We start from the raw sequence: 13717 nt of genomic DNA, 5'->3' as shown, positions 1-13717 counted from the left end.
CTCTAATGTCTAACTTTCATTTACTCTCCCTCCTTCATTGTAGCAAAATCTTAAACCAGAAAATGAGGTATAGAAGAAATGTTTCAATAAAATGACTCAGAATTGTAAAAAATGGTTGTGTTGTGTGATTATAAGCAATTTTGCTGGAGGTAGCAGTTGATAAACATCCTTCCAAATAGGAATTTATTAATAAAATGATGGCTCATAATAACTAAGCTTTTTGAGCATCTACTATGTGTCAGACAATGTTTTGTTCACTTTCATGAATTAATTCACTGGGTTACCTTTCAATATTTTGAATAAAATACAGATCTCATCATGGAATTGCATGGATTCAGAGGACACTATTCTAGGGTGGTCTATTTGTGATTTCCTTTAATAAATGAACAACGTAGCTATTAGTATTTATATATTAATTTTATTTTAGAAAATTTATTTGCTCTGACTTGGACACAAATTATGAATAAACAGTAGACTCTTGATATTAGTAGATTCAACATTTGGCCTTTTGGCCCTTGAATTTAATCCTGAAAGCCATGTTGCAGGCTCATGATATAAAATAATTCTTAATTTTGTTGAGTTACCATTTTGGATTCTGTGTGCTAAGAGCCTGGTGTCTGAAGGGACATATATAGACAGTGGTCTCAGGAAGCTACCCAGTGCTCACATTTCCTATTAGCTTTGTTGTTCCTTGTATCCACAAATATATTTTTTGGGAAAACCATATTGCTATTGAAGAAATTGGTCATTCACCAGTGTCTTGGTTCGTAGCAGAAGCTGATATCCAGCCTGTGTGCATACTCCAGCAATAGTGGTTACTAAAAATATGGAAAGATGTTTGTATTTGTTAAAATATTTACATAGTTTATACTGGTTGATAAATATATCCAAGCCTCTCTTTACTTCTCTGTCAACTTCTGTGAATAGGGATTGCCAGATAAAATATAGAATTCTCACTTACATTTAAACCTCAAATAAATTACAAATAATTTTTAGTTTAGGTATAGTTCATGTGCTATATACTTAAACAGAAATTATTTGTGGTCAATCTGCAATTCAAATTTAACTGAATATCTTTTTATTTGTAAAATTTGACAACTCTTTTGTTCTAGGAACCCAGACTTATTCACAATCCAGCAGTAATGAGTAAAGTCTTGGACTCAAGGTTACTGCAATTTTTTTGTTATAGGACCTAGGCCTCCTGTGTCTGTTCTTGTCTAATTGAAGCATTTATTATACAAGTCATTAAGTATTTTTAGAATAAGCTTCTGTCATAGCTATAGTGAATTCCAAGGATGTATCTACATTATCATATTCTTTCTGAAATTTGATAATAACACCATTACTTACTAATTTTCTTATATTTAGCTTTTAAAGTATACTTTTTTCCCATCACTGGGGTTATTTTTCTCAAAGTTTTTATTTCTAAAGACATTTTAATATTATCATGCAAAATTTAGGTCCAGTGAATCTTCTTTTCAGGTCAATTATTGCACAAAGAAATGACAAAAATTCATCTACAAAGTAACAAAATCGCAATCTATCTTTTTGGAAGAGCTTTAAATCTCTACTGTCTTGAAGAAGTTCCTTGTTTGTATCTTATAGATTGACAACTACAACTTTTCATCAAAATAATTATGTGCCATTGAAAATGAGATATTATGCGGGTTTAGCCATTCTGATATAATAGCTAAATCAAACTGTAATTGCAAGTGAATCCTGCTATATACAGAACATTGTCTGAAATATGTTCCAGAGATATACATATAAACATACACATTTAAGGCAATCATGCCCTTAATGCCTGTTTCCCAAAATATAGTTCATAGATTACTAATTACAAGAGAATGATATTTATTTATGGGAGAGAAAGGTTTTCATAATTGTATGTGCTGAGGAAATGGTAGGTTCAACCCAGTCAACCTAGCTCCTTTACAGTTGGTTTTTTTTTTTTTTTACTTGAATATGTGCAATTACAAATCTCCAGAGAAAAGCTATATGCTTGTATAACTATGCTAAGCATGTTTGTCTGGGTGTTTGTGTGTGTGTGCACTCATGCACCCTTGCCAGCCTTATTTTAGCAGTTATTCTCTTCAGAAAGTCAGGTTTCCTAACCTTGCTACAAATTCTTTTTTGCAAGTCAGAAGTTTAGTACCAACTTACTTCTTTTCTCTTTATATTCATTCCGTAAATGACACCTAATTTTCCCCGATGATGAATGACCCTAGTGGACACAGGAAAAAGTTAGGTGCTCAGAAAAGCAAATAAAAATGCATATAAAAGATTTTCAAAATATTTTCATGCTACAACCTAGTTATTTTCATTCTACCACTAGAGATACTTTAACTTGGCTTGAGGTAGAAAGGTTGATAACTACTGGAACCCTAATAAATGTCTCAAGATTCCTATGCTTGTTTCCTTAAATGTGGTATGAGGTGGATAAGGATAATGAGGCTTAAGTTATGTCTTTATTGAAGATGGCGTCTAAAGTATGCGTAGCCAGTAGGGTTGGGGGGAGAATTTGTAAGATAATGCATTTGGAAGTGCTTTGAAAAAAGAAGGCATCACTCAAATGTGTGATACTGTGATGAATCTTATGTTGAGAGCAACTCCTCCCACACCTCTGCTTTTAGTTTTCTGGTTTTCCAGACTCGCCACTCATGGTGCTATTTAATAAACAAAGACGTTAAACTACTAAGAAATACTAAAGGAAAAGTTAAAGCGTTTTCCTTTAATGTAAATAACCATCTTCTGAATTATTTGGTTTGCCCACAGATGTTTCTGTATGATGACTTTCTTGAACTTAAAATTTACCAGCCTGCACAAACCAAGCCTGTGGAATAGATGGCCATTGTTGGAGAAATGAAGGAGAACTTTGGCTATTTATTCCCCTGGGTCTATTGTATATTAAAAAATCAGTGAATTCACATGCATAGCCATATTATGTCAATATTGTCCCATGACCACGCACAGTTCAGAAAGCTGAAAAGGCCATTGGAGTTGTTCATGCTAATACATCTTCTATTCTCTCCTTTCCCTCTGCTGCCCTACACAGAGAGTACAACATCCACACGAGTGTCCCTCCTGTGGAGGCTTTGGCTTTCTTCCGTGCTCCGTGTGCCATGGGAGCAAGATGTCAGTGTTTCGAAACTGCTTTACAGACTCTTTCAAAGCCCTGAAGTGTACAGCTTGCAATGAGAATGGTCTTCAGCGCTGCAAGAACTGTACTCGTTAGTCGAAGCATCTACCTGAAGAAAGCCTCATTTTGTTAACCGAAGGCAGTAATGTGCTTTATACTTTTTTTTTTGTAAACAGAAGGCTATGTTTATGGATGAATCAATAAACTTTGTTTACAATAATTGTCTTTGTTTTGAATTTTTGCTGTGATCATTATTTATTAAATAAATGTTTATTTAACAACTATTATGTGCTAAGCCCTATGCTAGACCCTTTAATGGAAATGAATGGAGTACTCAATACCATTCCAAGATATCCAAAGTCTGGTTCCTTAAACGTGTTGGATTTTCTAAAGAAAACGACAAAATCTATCTACTGTTGCCTATTGCAGTGTCACCTGCTGTCTAGGATGAGTTAATGCAACACACTGGAAGCACAATATATTTCTAGGCATCCATCAGCTGCAGGGAAGAAGAGAGCTCTGGATAATGAGAAAGAATATGATCATATTTATACTTAAGTGGAATTTTTGTTTAACTTGTAGAGTAGTCTTGGAGCTGATGATCTTAATGATAATGGTATCAGATTAATTCCTTGGTGATGATACCAAGTTACTAGAAGACTTACTTGGATTTAATTTTTTTTTTTTTTAACCATCTGCATTGTGCCATTTTCAGTTGAAAGTCCTTTAAGAAGGTGACTCTATTGACCTCTCAGCTAAGCACAAGAGCACTACAGAGTTTGTACAAATATCAGGTAAGATTGCAAAGTGGGAAAAAATAAAATTTGCTGCAACATTTAGCTAATGACTACCTATATTCATGTGTGTACGCTGCTGGGCTCATTTATCAATGATTTTAAGAAATTATCTTTGCATTATCTGTGATGAAGTAATACAAATATTTTGCTCCTTGGTTTTCTAAAAAGCGATAAGTATTTATAGAATTCTTTCTAATTGTCCAGGTATGGTGCAAGGCCTGGCTTCTGGAGCTTACACTTTAAGAAGAAAAGAGCATTCCACACATAAATATGAGCAGTGAGAACTATAAATGCTACAAAAGCAGTATAATGTGCTATGGGAAAGTGTAGCAGGAGGACCAGCCTGTATGAGATAGAAAGTTTTTAGAAAAGACTTGGATGAGCAACTGATATCTAAATCAAGACATAAGGGGTAATCAGAAATGGGTTAGTTAAAGAGCAAGAGATCGTGATTGAGGTAAAAGAATAACACATGTGGGGGTCTAAGGTCAGAGAAAGGCATATGTTTGAAGAACTGTAAGAAAACTAACATGGGGAGTGTCTGTCTTATGATAGTGGAACAGTTTATAGTAGACTAGGTCTCCTGCTAATAACACATACACACTTTGAGGAAAGTAAGGAAAAATGAACACAACTATTAAGGCACTGACAAGCAACTAAAAGCAGAAAGGTACAGGAGGGATTCAATCACTGAAAGAAGGGAAGTACAATGCTTCCAACACTTATCCAGCTTTTCTTCTGAGAGCAATTCCCAGTTTTCACAGAATATAGCTCATGAAGAAAGTGTAGTCTTATTGGGTAGACGAGATAGAGGTTGGAATCTGGAGCTGCCAAAGTGCCTGGAAAATTCCATGATATGAGTGGACCAAAGAGAAGGGAGTCTCCCTATCTGATCATTAATTCCATTCAAATCTGGACTGATTCCTACTCCCATTTACACGGAGAAAGGATGGAGCAGAGAGGCCAGAGTGCAGAGAAGAGATTTCAACTGCTGCCTGTGTTGTGCAGTTCAATAGTTTTGGGGGTTCAAGTGGAACACAATTAATATTTCCTTGAAATATCAGAAAAGCAAAGGAGTAAGAACTAAGAGAAAGAAACCAAAGACTTGCCCTTGGAATACCTAAAAACAGGCCTCCATGATTTCATGGGATCTCTTTGTACTTGAATGCCTGCTAGAACAAAACTCAACATTCAAATTAGAAATAGTAAGGAGATCCTTGAATATGAAAGCCTAAAGCTGAACTCATACTTCATGGTAAAATATTGAATGCTTTCCTCCTTGTAAGAAAATGAAAATAACCTAGACATTTTGAACAAGTAGAGCCAAATAATTACAGACAATTAGATCAGCGGATTAGAATAGAGAATACAGAAATATACACACACATTAAGTTCAACTGATTTTTCAAGAAAGACACCAATTCAAGCCAATGAAGAATAAAAATTCTTTTCAACAAATAGTGCTGGAGCAACTATATTTCCATATGTCTAAAAATAACTTTGACAATGACTGCTACTACACTACTGCCACTTCTGCTACTTCACATCTAGTGGACAGAGGCCAGGGATACTGTTAAAAATCTTACACATGCAGGACAGCTCTTTGCCTCAGTATAGGATGATCTAATCCAAAATGTCAGTAGTGCCAAGACTGAGAAACTCTGATTTCATGTTCAAGCTAAACTAGGACAGTATCTTCACACTCTTGGAATAGGTGAAGATGTTTTGGACAAGTCACAAAACACACAACCATAAAAATAATAAATTTGACATAATTAACATTAAAATCTCCTCACAAAAGACACATAAAAATGAAAAAGGAAGTAAACTGGGAGAAGGTATTCACAATATAAATATCTGACAAAGGACTAAAATCTAGAATATATAAGGAACGCTAAAAATAATAAAAGGACACTATAGTAAAGAGAGAGCAAAAAAAAAAAGAACCTCTTTGCAAAAGAAGGCATATGGATGGCCAAGAACACATAATTAAATACAAAAACACAATTAATAAAGTGAATGTAAATTAAAAATGCAGTCATTATATTATTCCATAATATTTAGAGTGCATAAAATTTGAAAGGGTTAAAAATACCAAGGTGTGGATGTAGAGTGACTGGACCTCTCATGCATTGCTAATGGGAATGTAAATTGCTATAACCACGAGGATATCGTTGACTTTTTAATAAAGGTCAACATACATGAAGCATACACAAGTTTACATAACTAGGAGTAAAATTACAGGAGTTTTTAATAAATTAAAGTCAAATTTTCCTGAAGAAGCCAGTGAAATTACTGACCAGTTTGAAAATAATTATGTGCATGGTAGGAAAAGAAGACACACAATGGTGCTGCTGTTCAATCACCAGTACTGTCTCCACCAAATTTGTGGTATGTATGTGAGAGCATGTGGACTTAATTTCCTTATACCCCCCAAATCACAGAAGCCTGGCACAGAAGATGGGAAAATTTAATAGGGAGTTGGCATATATTGAATCAAGATATTAAAAAAGAGCAACACTACGTGGAAAATGAATGTGAAGATATTCTCCAAGGAAAGCCATGATCTAAAAGAAATAAAAAACAGATATTTGTCATAAAACAAGACTTTAAAATATAGTTAATGATTGTGAAAGTTGGTCAGCTTTTAGGGCCAACCTCTGTGCAAATACTTACAATCAATCCTGGTGATATTTTCTTCTTTTCAAAGTTTTGTTCCCACTATTTTAAGTTGCAAGCATTAATTATTTACAATTTGCTATGCTATGTATTTCATCTTTGCATCATTTCCAATACTGGAAGTAGAAATAGTGTAAAAACTCTTAAGAGAATTAATTGATTCTATGCATTTTTTTCTGATTTGACTCCACAAATATTCATTCACAACATTGACTTTGTGTACAAGCACTGTGTGTGCACTCACAAACATTGAAACATCCACAATAAATGAGTGATGTCCTTTTTGTACATTTGTGTTTGTGGAAGATAAAATTTCTTGAGTTCTTGGCTCGTTGGGTAACTGTATGTGCGGTGGTGATCTTTTGTGGTTTTTGATCGATCCCACCAGAAGATTCAAGTTGTCCGTCACGGCATTTCAGAAGACCACAGTTATATAAGCTTTTTCTTTAGGAATATAATTTGTCTGCTCATAACTGTTATTATTTTTTAATTGTCATTCGTGTTTATGTTTGCAAAAATATGTATGTTAATATTGATGATTTTATTGCATAAAGTGACCTGTGAAGTGTTCTGCTGTATTTTTGTATGTTTTTCAAGTAAATATCCCATTGAAAATGCAAATAAATGTCTTTAAGTATTTTTAAAATTATTTTTTCCAGAATTATATTTGTGAGACTTGGATCTTTCAGGATTTCAAAATTTGAGTTTATGGAGTTTTGGATTGTATCTTTCAAGATTATGATCCCAACCTAATAAAGGGGTACACTAACTAGTAGTAAAAAGGAACACGCTTTTGATTCTAGCAATAACATGAGTGAATCTCAAAAATATTATGTCATATAAACTGATCCAGGCACAAAAAGTATGCTTTATATGATTCCTTTTATACAAAGCTATAGAATAGGCACTATTGATCTATAGAATGATTGCCTTTCAGGGATGAGGGGAAGAATGGAGGAGTAAATTAGATATGACCGGAACTAAGACAGTAAAATATGATACAGCTAGTTGAGAGTAGATTTTTTTCTCTGCCAAGGAGGAAGGGAAGAGTTTCTTGCAACAGAGTTCCTCATCACTGTTCCAATATGGTTATAAAATTCTACTCAGTAGAATCTTGAAATTTCCTCATTACCCAAGCTCTGGCCCTGTTTCTACAAATCCAACCATCGTCTCAGTGTCCTCTTTGTCCCAAGTAATAATAATTAGGATAGAGGATTAGAATTGTATGAGGGAATCTAATTTGTAGGCCCTATCTTCAACTATGGGCTCTGCGGACAAAATCTCTTTGACTTTCAATTGTGTTCACAAGGAATTTATTTAAGTTTCTATCTTTTTTTTAGTATGCATTGGCATAGAATTAAAGTGTTGTGTTTTATTCTGATTATTAGTAAGCCTCCAAGGAAGAACATTATGAAAGAGCAATGAAACTTAGAAAAATAAACTCAGACACTTCATAGAATTGCAAACGTTAATTAGAGTAATAGATATGTTCAGAACAAGTTTAGAAAAGGCTTATTTAAGCATAAATTCATATTAACTTTTTGAGAGAACTTGCTTTAGATTCTTCACATTGGTCTGTTTCAGTTATATGATATATAAATAGGAGATAGTAGTAACTGCTATATTTACCCACATTGCCATTGTGGGAGATTAATTAGAATATATAGGAAAGTACTTAAAAAAACAAAGTGCAATACTGAGGCACAGAATAATTTCATAATTAACATAAAAATTATGCATTAACAACACATCTTTTTAATGACCAGATAAGAAAATTAACATTCATTGACCATCTTCTGTATGCTTTTTTTTTTTTAGTAGATAACTTATTTATTCTTCACAATATCCTGCAGTTTTATAGAAGAAGGAACCATGATTCGGAGTGTTAATTAATTTTCTGAAAGTCTTGAAATTTATGTTAATTTGTTGTATCTTCAGTGTCCACATGAGCTGCCTTTATTTCTGGTATAAAGTGAGAAACCAGTCAAGCAAACAATAAACTTGCTCAAAGATAAACCTTACACAAGCAATTAAGTTGGAATGAAAAGTCTGTCCCAGGCTCCTATGCTTTGACAACTTTATGTATTCCTTCCTGCACTCTTCATTGATTTCAAAAGTCAAATAATGCAGATTCTTGGCAATGGATTTATAGTAATGTGATCAAGGCTGGAATTGGTCTATTACAAAAGAGATTAAAGGAGCAAATCTTTAAAAAAGACACGTATCTAATTCATTTAAAATCCATGTTTATTTTCTAATCTTTTTGTCAAGATAGAAAGATAAATTATTAGTATATTGATTGGAGTTTTGTCTGGTCTTTCACGCACAAACATCACACACAGTAAAAATGCCACTCTGGGCTTCCTCAAAGTGGAGTGAAAATTTAAAGACTCTTTTAGAAAGCAATCTGAATCCAATGCCATTTTAAATTATTGAGATTGTTTCTTCTGAGCGTTATCATTTCCTTGTCCACAAACAATTTGACAGTATCTTTTTCCTCAGTACTGGACTTTATGAAGTTATTTCCAAGGCATTCAAGTTGGTTTTCATGGAATATACAGTGTTCTTTCTTTTTGCTTATATATTTAACCAGTCTATGCAATATTTAGTTACAATAACTATTATATTTTTGAGTGGCTTCCACTTAAAGTGAAAATAAAGAAATATGAGTAACTACTATATTTAATTAAAATTAATATGGTATTGTTATATTACTATAAGTAGAATTATAAATACAATTATAAAGTTACCAGATTTGGGAAGAAACAAAATTGACTCTTGGGATATATATTTGTCCTCTGGTAGCAAAAGTGTGCAGGCAGAATAGAGTGGTTCTCCTGGTAGCAAGCATTTGGGAGGCAGGAGGGAAATATCACAGAGGGAGTGGGGAGAGTTACCAACCCTCAGAGTATGTGACATGGAAGTTGGCTAAGAAAGCTTCAGCTAACTTCTGTGACCAGGACAGTATCAAGGAACATTGTCGATGATATGCTCAAGGCTATTCATCGTTACCTTTTTCACCTCCCTTCAGGTTCATCAGCAGCTGGCATCACTAGGTACCAGCATTAGTAATGCCGACTGTGCTTGACCGAAGACTCAGTTACTTTGGAAGACATATTGCTCTTTGTGCTCCATCCTCACTTAGAAAGAGAGTCTCATTGAGCATGCAGCTGCCGCTGCAGCTGACTTTTGCTTTACTGGAAGTGATAGCAATGGATTCCCTATCAAGAAGCCCTCTTTTTTGGAGGATCATTGGCCTCTTTGGGAATTCTTTGACAAGCTACAGTAATTCTAGTCAATCAAGAGGAAAATTTCTTTCAAATATGGGGAAGTATCTATGTCTCAAAGCACAATTCCTCTGGGAAAAGAATGAGCACTCATTCTGATGGAAACTTTTGTTCTGGTTCTATTCTGAACTTTTTCAACTCTTTCATTAAACCTAGCACAGAACCTGTTGGAAAATTTTAAATGTGTGAGTTGGTGGCAAGGTAACTTTGAACTGGAATATAGTCTCCCCAGAAGAATATGAGATGTCCTAAAAGCATCGCTTATATGCAGTAAAGCTGGAGCCTACTTTTAATCAATATCTGGAAAATCCATATTGATTTCTGCACTGCACATGCCTTAGTATTCAGCACCCTGAAGTGGTTACCATTTTTCTTTATGTTTTCTGTGATCTTAATCCTTTCCTTTACGCCACCTTGTTAGAGAAATAGCAATACAAATGTTATCTGAGTATCTAAAATAGAGCTACACAGATCAGTTAGGAAGCAAAATGTTTGCATAATCCAGAAAATGGTGCAGTGCCAATTTATTGCAAAAAATGTAAGTTACGATTAACGGAAAATAGTGATCTTTAAATTTTTGTTTTTATGAATTATTAGTTACTTTGATCCCCACTTTGCTCATTGCTTTGCATTTGATGAGTGAATACATTGTGAAGCCCAAAGACCCCAAAAGGAGTTCTTGTATGAAACTTAAGGTGTTGTTTCCTGGAAGACCAGTTGCCACTTTATTGCTCTGAAGTTGACATATATGCTTTGACCTTTAGAGACCTATTTTGAGTGACCTGTCTGCTGTAGATTTTACCTGGGGACAAAATTGTCAATATATTTTCTGTCACATTTTTGGACTTAGGCTAGGAAACACCACAGCAGCATGCTTTATTCTTAGGAAAGATAAATATAACTGTTTTTCAGAACATTCTTCCCTAGGGTGTGAAAGTGCTGTGCTCTTTGTAATTTGTCAGTAGTTGCTACAAATCACTTTGTTGTCATAAATATGTGAACAGCTATCCACAGCCGTATTTCCTTTCTTACGTGTCCTCTTTCCATTTTATTCTCCTTCTCTGTTTGCAAAAATAGGAATTGGGGATGATTTTGAGCCAATTTATGAAGTAGCAGTACTTTAGTCTCTGAATCAAATATTTAAATTTGTTAATAATTCTATAGTGATAAGTGATTACAGAAAATTCCTTGAGTTTCTGGAACCAACAGTACCCATGTAGCTCTCATCAAAAGATGGATCAAACTTCGTGAGGGATATAAAGATGTATAATATGACTTGGTTTTGTCCCTACCATGACGGGAGATAAGGCATGTTATAGATAATTAGAACACAAATCGTATCATGCAGATTGTTGATTATCAAAAGTCTCCCAGGGACTCTAAATATTATAGGATGCTCAAAGCAGCAGAACATATAAACATGGGAGTCTTTCTTGTTGGATTTAGCTTAAAGCAGTATCTTTGATAATAGCTAGGATTTCTACAGCAAAGATGTGGGTGAAAGGTCATAGCCAAGCTGAGACAGGAGATAGCTAGAAAAAGCCTGGGCAGACAGACAGGAGAGTCCTCTTGTAACAATGTGGTGAACTCCTGGCTGGCCTCTCAGGCTCAGTGTTGGTGAACAAGGTAAACAAGCCGCCTGCAAGCCTCTCAAGCTAGAACTAAAGTCCTCACTGCTGGGATTGAAAAGCAACCAATCAGAACAGCAACAGCTCACTGTTAGTGCTAGCCAATAGGCTTGGACTTAGCACCAGGGTTTTGGCCCCAGAGGGGCAACTCCTTCGGGTCCCCTCCCACTGTGGGAGCTTTTCTGTCCTCAATAAATCTTGCTTTCTTACCTTCTGGCTGTCCATGTCCCTCATTCTTCCTGGGCAAGAGGCAAGAACCTCAACCCTGAAGAGCTGCAACCTGAAGAGCTGCAGAAGATCATCGAGTCGAAAAGTTGTGCACCCTAGAGGCTGGCCTGCCAGCTGACAGAGCCTACTGAACCAGGAGAGCTGCCAGAAGAAGGCGAGACTCCGAAGCTGAGGCACCCAGGGGTCTAGGCTTGCCAGCCCACCAAACCAGCAACACTCTCAGGGCTTGGCTTGCCAGCCTGTTAGAGCCAACACACTGGGGGCTAGTCTTGCCAACCTCCCCTCCCCCAATCACAACACTCTAGGGCTTGGCTTGCCAACCCATTAAAGCTGACACTTGTGGGGTTAGGCTTACCAGCCCCTCCACAACCCTCTCTGGGGCTTGGCTGGCTGACCCATTGAACTGATACTCTTGAAGCCCAGGCTGACCTGAAAAATCCACATCAAAGCTATAGAATCAGATAGGTAGAAAGCAAAATGCTTAACAAAGGTGCCTAGATTGGCAGATGGTCAGTGTTCGTTGCATGCTTCCAAGGATCCCAAAGATGATGATGATTGGCAGTGTATCCCTGTAATTGAACTCTGGATTCTGACGTCTGGTTTTGAATCCCCATTCTGACACTTACTAACCATGTGACTTTAGACAAGTTGCTTATATTTTCTGTGCCTCAATTTTCTTATTTGTTATATGGAAATAATATGAATACTCGATTAATAAGGTCACTTGGTTGATTAAGGTAATACACAGAAAGTATTTACTTCAAAACCTTATATATATATATATATATATATATATATATATATATATAGAGAGAGAGAGAGAGAGAGAGAGAGATAGGATAGCGATAGTTTGGGACTGGATATAATGATAAACTTTGAAGAGTTTGTAGTTAACCTGTAGGCAATGAAGACATTTTTTAGTTAAGATATTTATTCCATGAGACAAAGTAATCATACATTAAAATAAGTGAGGGAGCTGGGAAACAATAACTTGAGATTTGGGGTAAAATATAGCCTTAACCAATGACAATGCCTGGTGCTATTTTCTGCATATTCAGGATACATGAGGAGTCTGGAAACAAAAATGTAGAAGTGGGAATGAATCCTTTAAATATTACTCAATACTTTGGCTCCAAACAGTTTTGTTTTCCATCCCCATGATGTTGGGCTATTGACATCGATATCTTAGCATTCAAACAAAAAGTGCTTTCATCAGAGGCCAAAGCAATGGTTATGTTGAACTGGAAGTTACGACTTTCACATGGTAACTTTTAGCTTCTGATGCCATCGGTCCCACAGAAAAAGGTTACCATTTGGCTGAATGACTAATCCTAGTTATTGATGGAAAATGTGTTGCTGCTACATAATGTGTGCAGAAGAAGGATATGTAGAGCCCTGACAGTTTCTCAGACACCACCTAATGCTGCCACCTCTAGAGATAGAAACTAATGGAAGATAATAGCACTGCAACAAAAGCAGAACAAGCCAGATTCTGGGGAGAAAATTTGGAATTTCTCTACTAGAAGGGAACTCATTACACTGAGGTGCAGACTTAACATGGAGAATGATAAAGAAGACACCTGTAAATACAAACCAAATGTCATGACCAAGTGTGAAAACGCGGATGAGAATAATTATCCATGCTATAAATGTCCCCATTATCTCCATATGTATTTCTGGAACCAATCTCCCTACTCTCCCTTCTCATTTTCTCCTATTTTAAAAAATATGGAGCTGGTAATCAACTTTCTAATTGAGTCCATATTTAACTTTAAATTTTTATCAAAGTCCCACCTATTGTTGTCAACTACTTTCTCTACTCTGGGTCAATTTCATTCTTTTCTAGCTCAGAAACAAGTTCATTTTTATATCTAGGGGTAACTTGGGTGAAAAAAAATATTTATGGGTTCTTTCTGTTGAAGGAGATATTTTCAGCAGAACATGTAGCTAATGAGAAAT

At 35.6% G+C, this 13717-nt stretch overlaps 1 protein-coding gene across 1 annotated transcript in view; it reads left to right on the top strand.

Annotated features, from left to right (window-relative positions):
* Positions 1–3353, top strand: part of GRXCR1 (glutaredoxin and cysteine rich domain containing 1) — a 144517-nt gene extending 141164 nt beyond the window's left edge. Inside the window, exon 4 of the mRNA XM_008073018.1 lies at positions 3056–3353. Coding sequence (XP_008071209.1) covers positions 3056–3235 — 180 coding nt within the window. The 3' untranslated portion in view covers positions 3236–3353. The remainder of the gene's footprint in view (positions 1–3055) is intronic.
* The last annotated feature ends 10364 nt before the right edge of the window (positions 3354–13717 follow it).

The sequence above is a fragment of the Carlito syrichta genome, unplaced genomic scaffold (genome assembly GCF_000164805.1).
Source record: "Carlito syrichta isolate Samal-C Ts95f unplaced genomic scaffold, Tarsius_syrichta-2.0.1 Scaffold315593, whole genome shotgun sequence".
In the NCBI taxonomy this organism is placed as follows: domain Eukaryota; kingdom Metazoa; phylum Chordata; class Mammalia; order Primates; family Tarsiidae; genus Carlito; species Carlito syrichta.
Note: the sequence above shows the minus strand (reverse complement) of the source record. Positions and strands in the feature narration are given on the sequence as shown.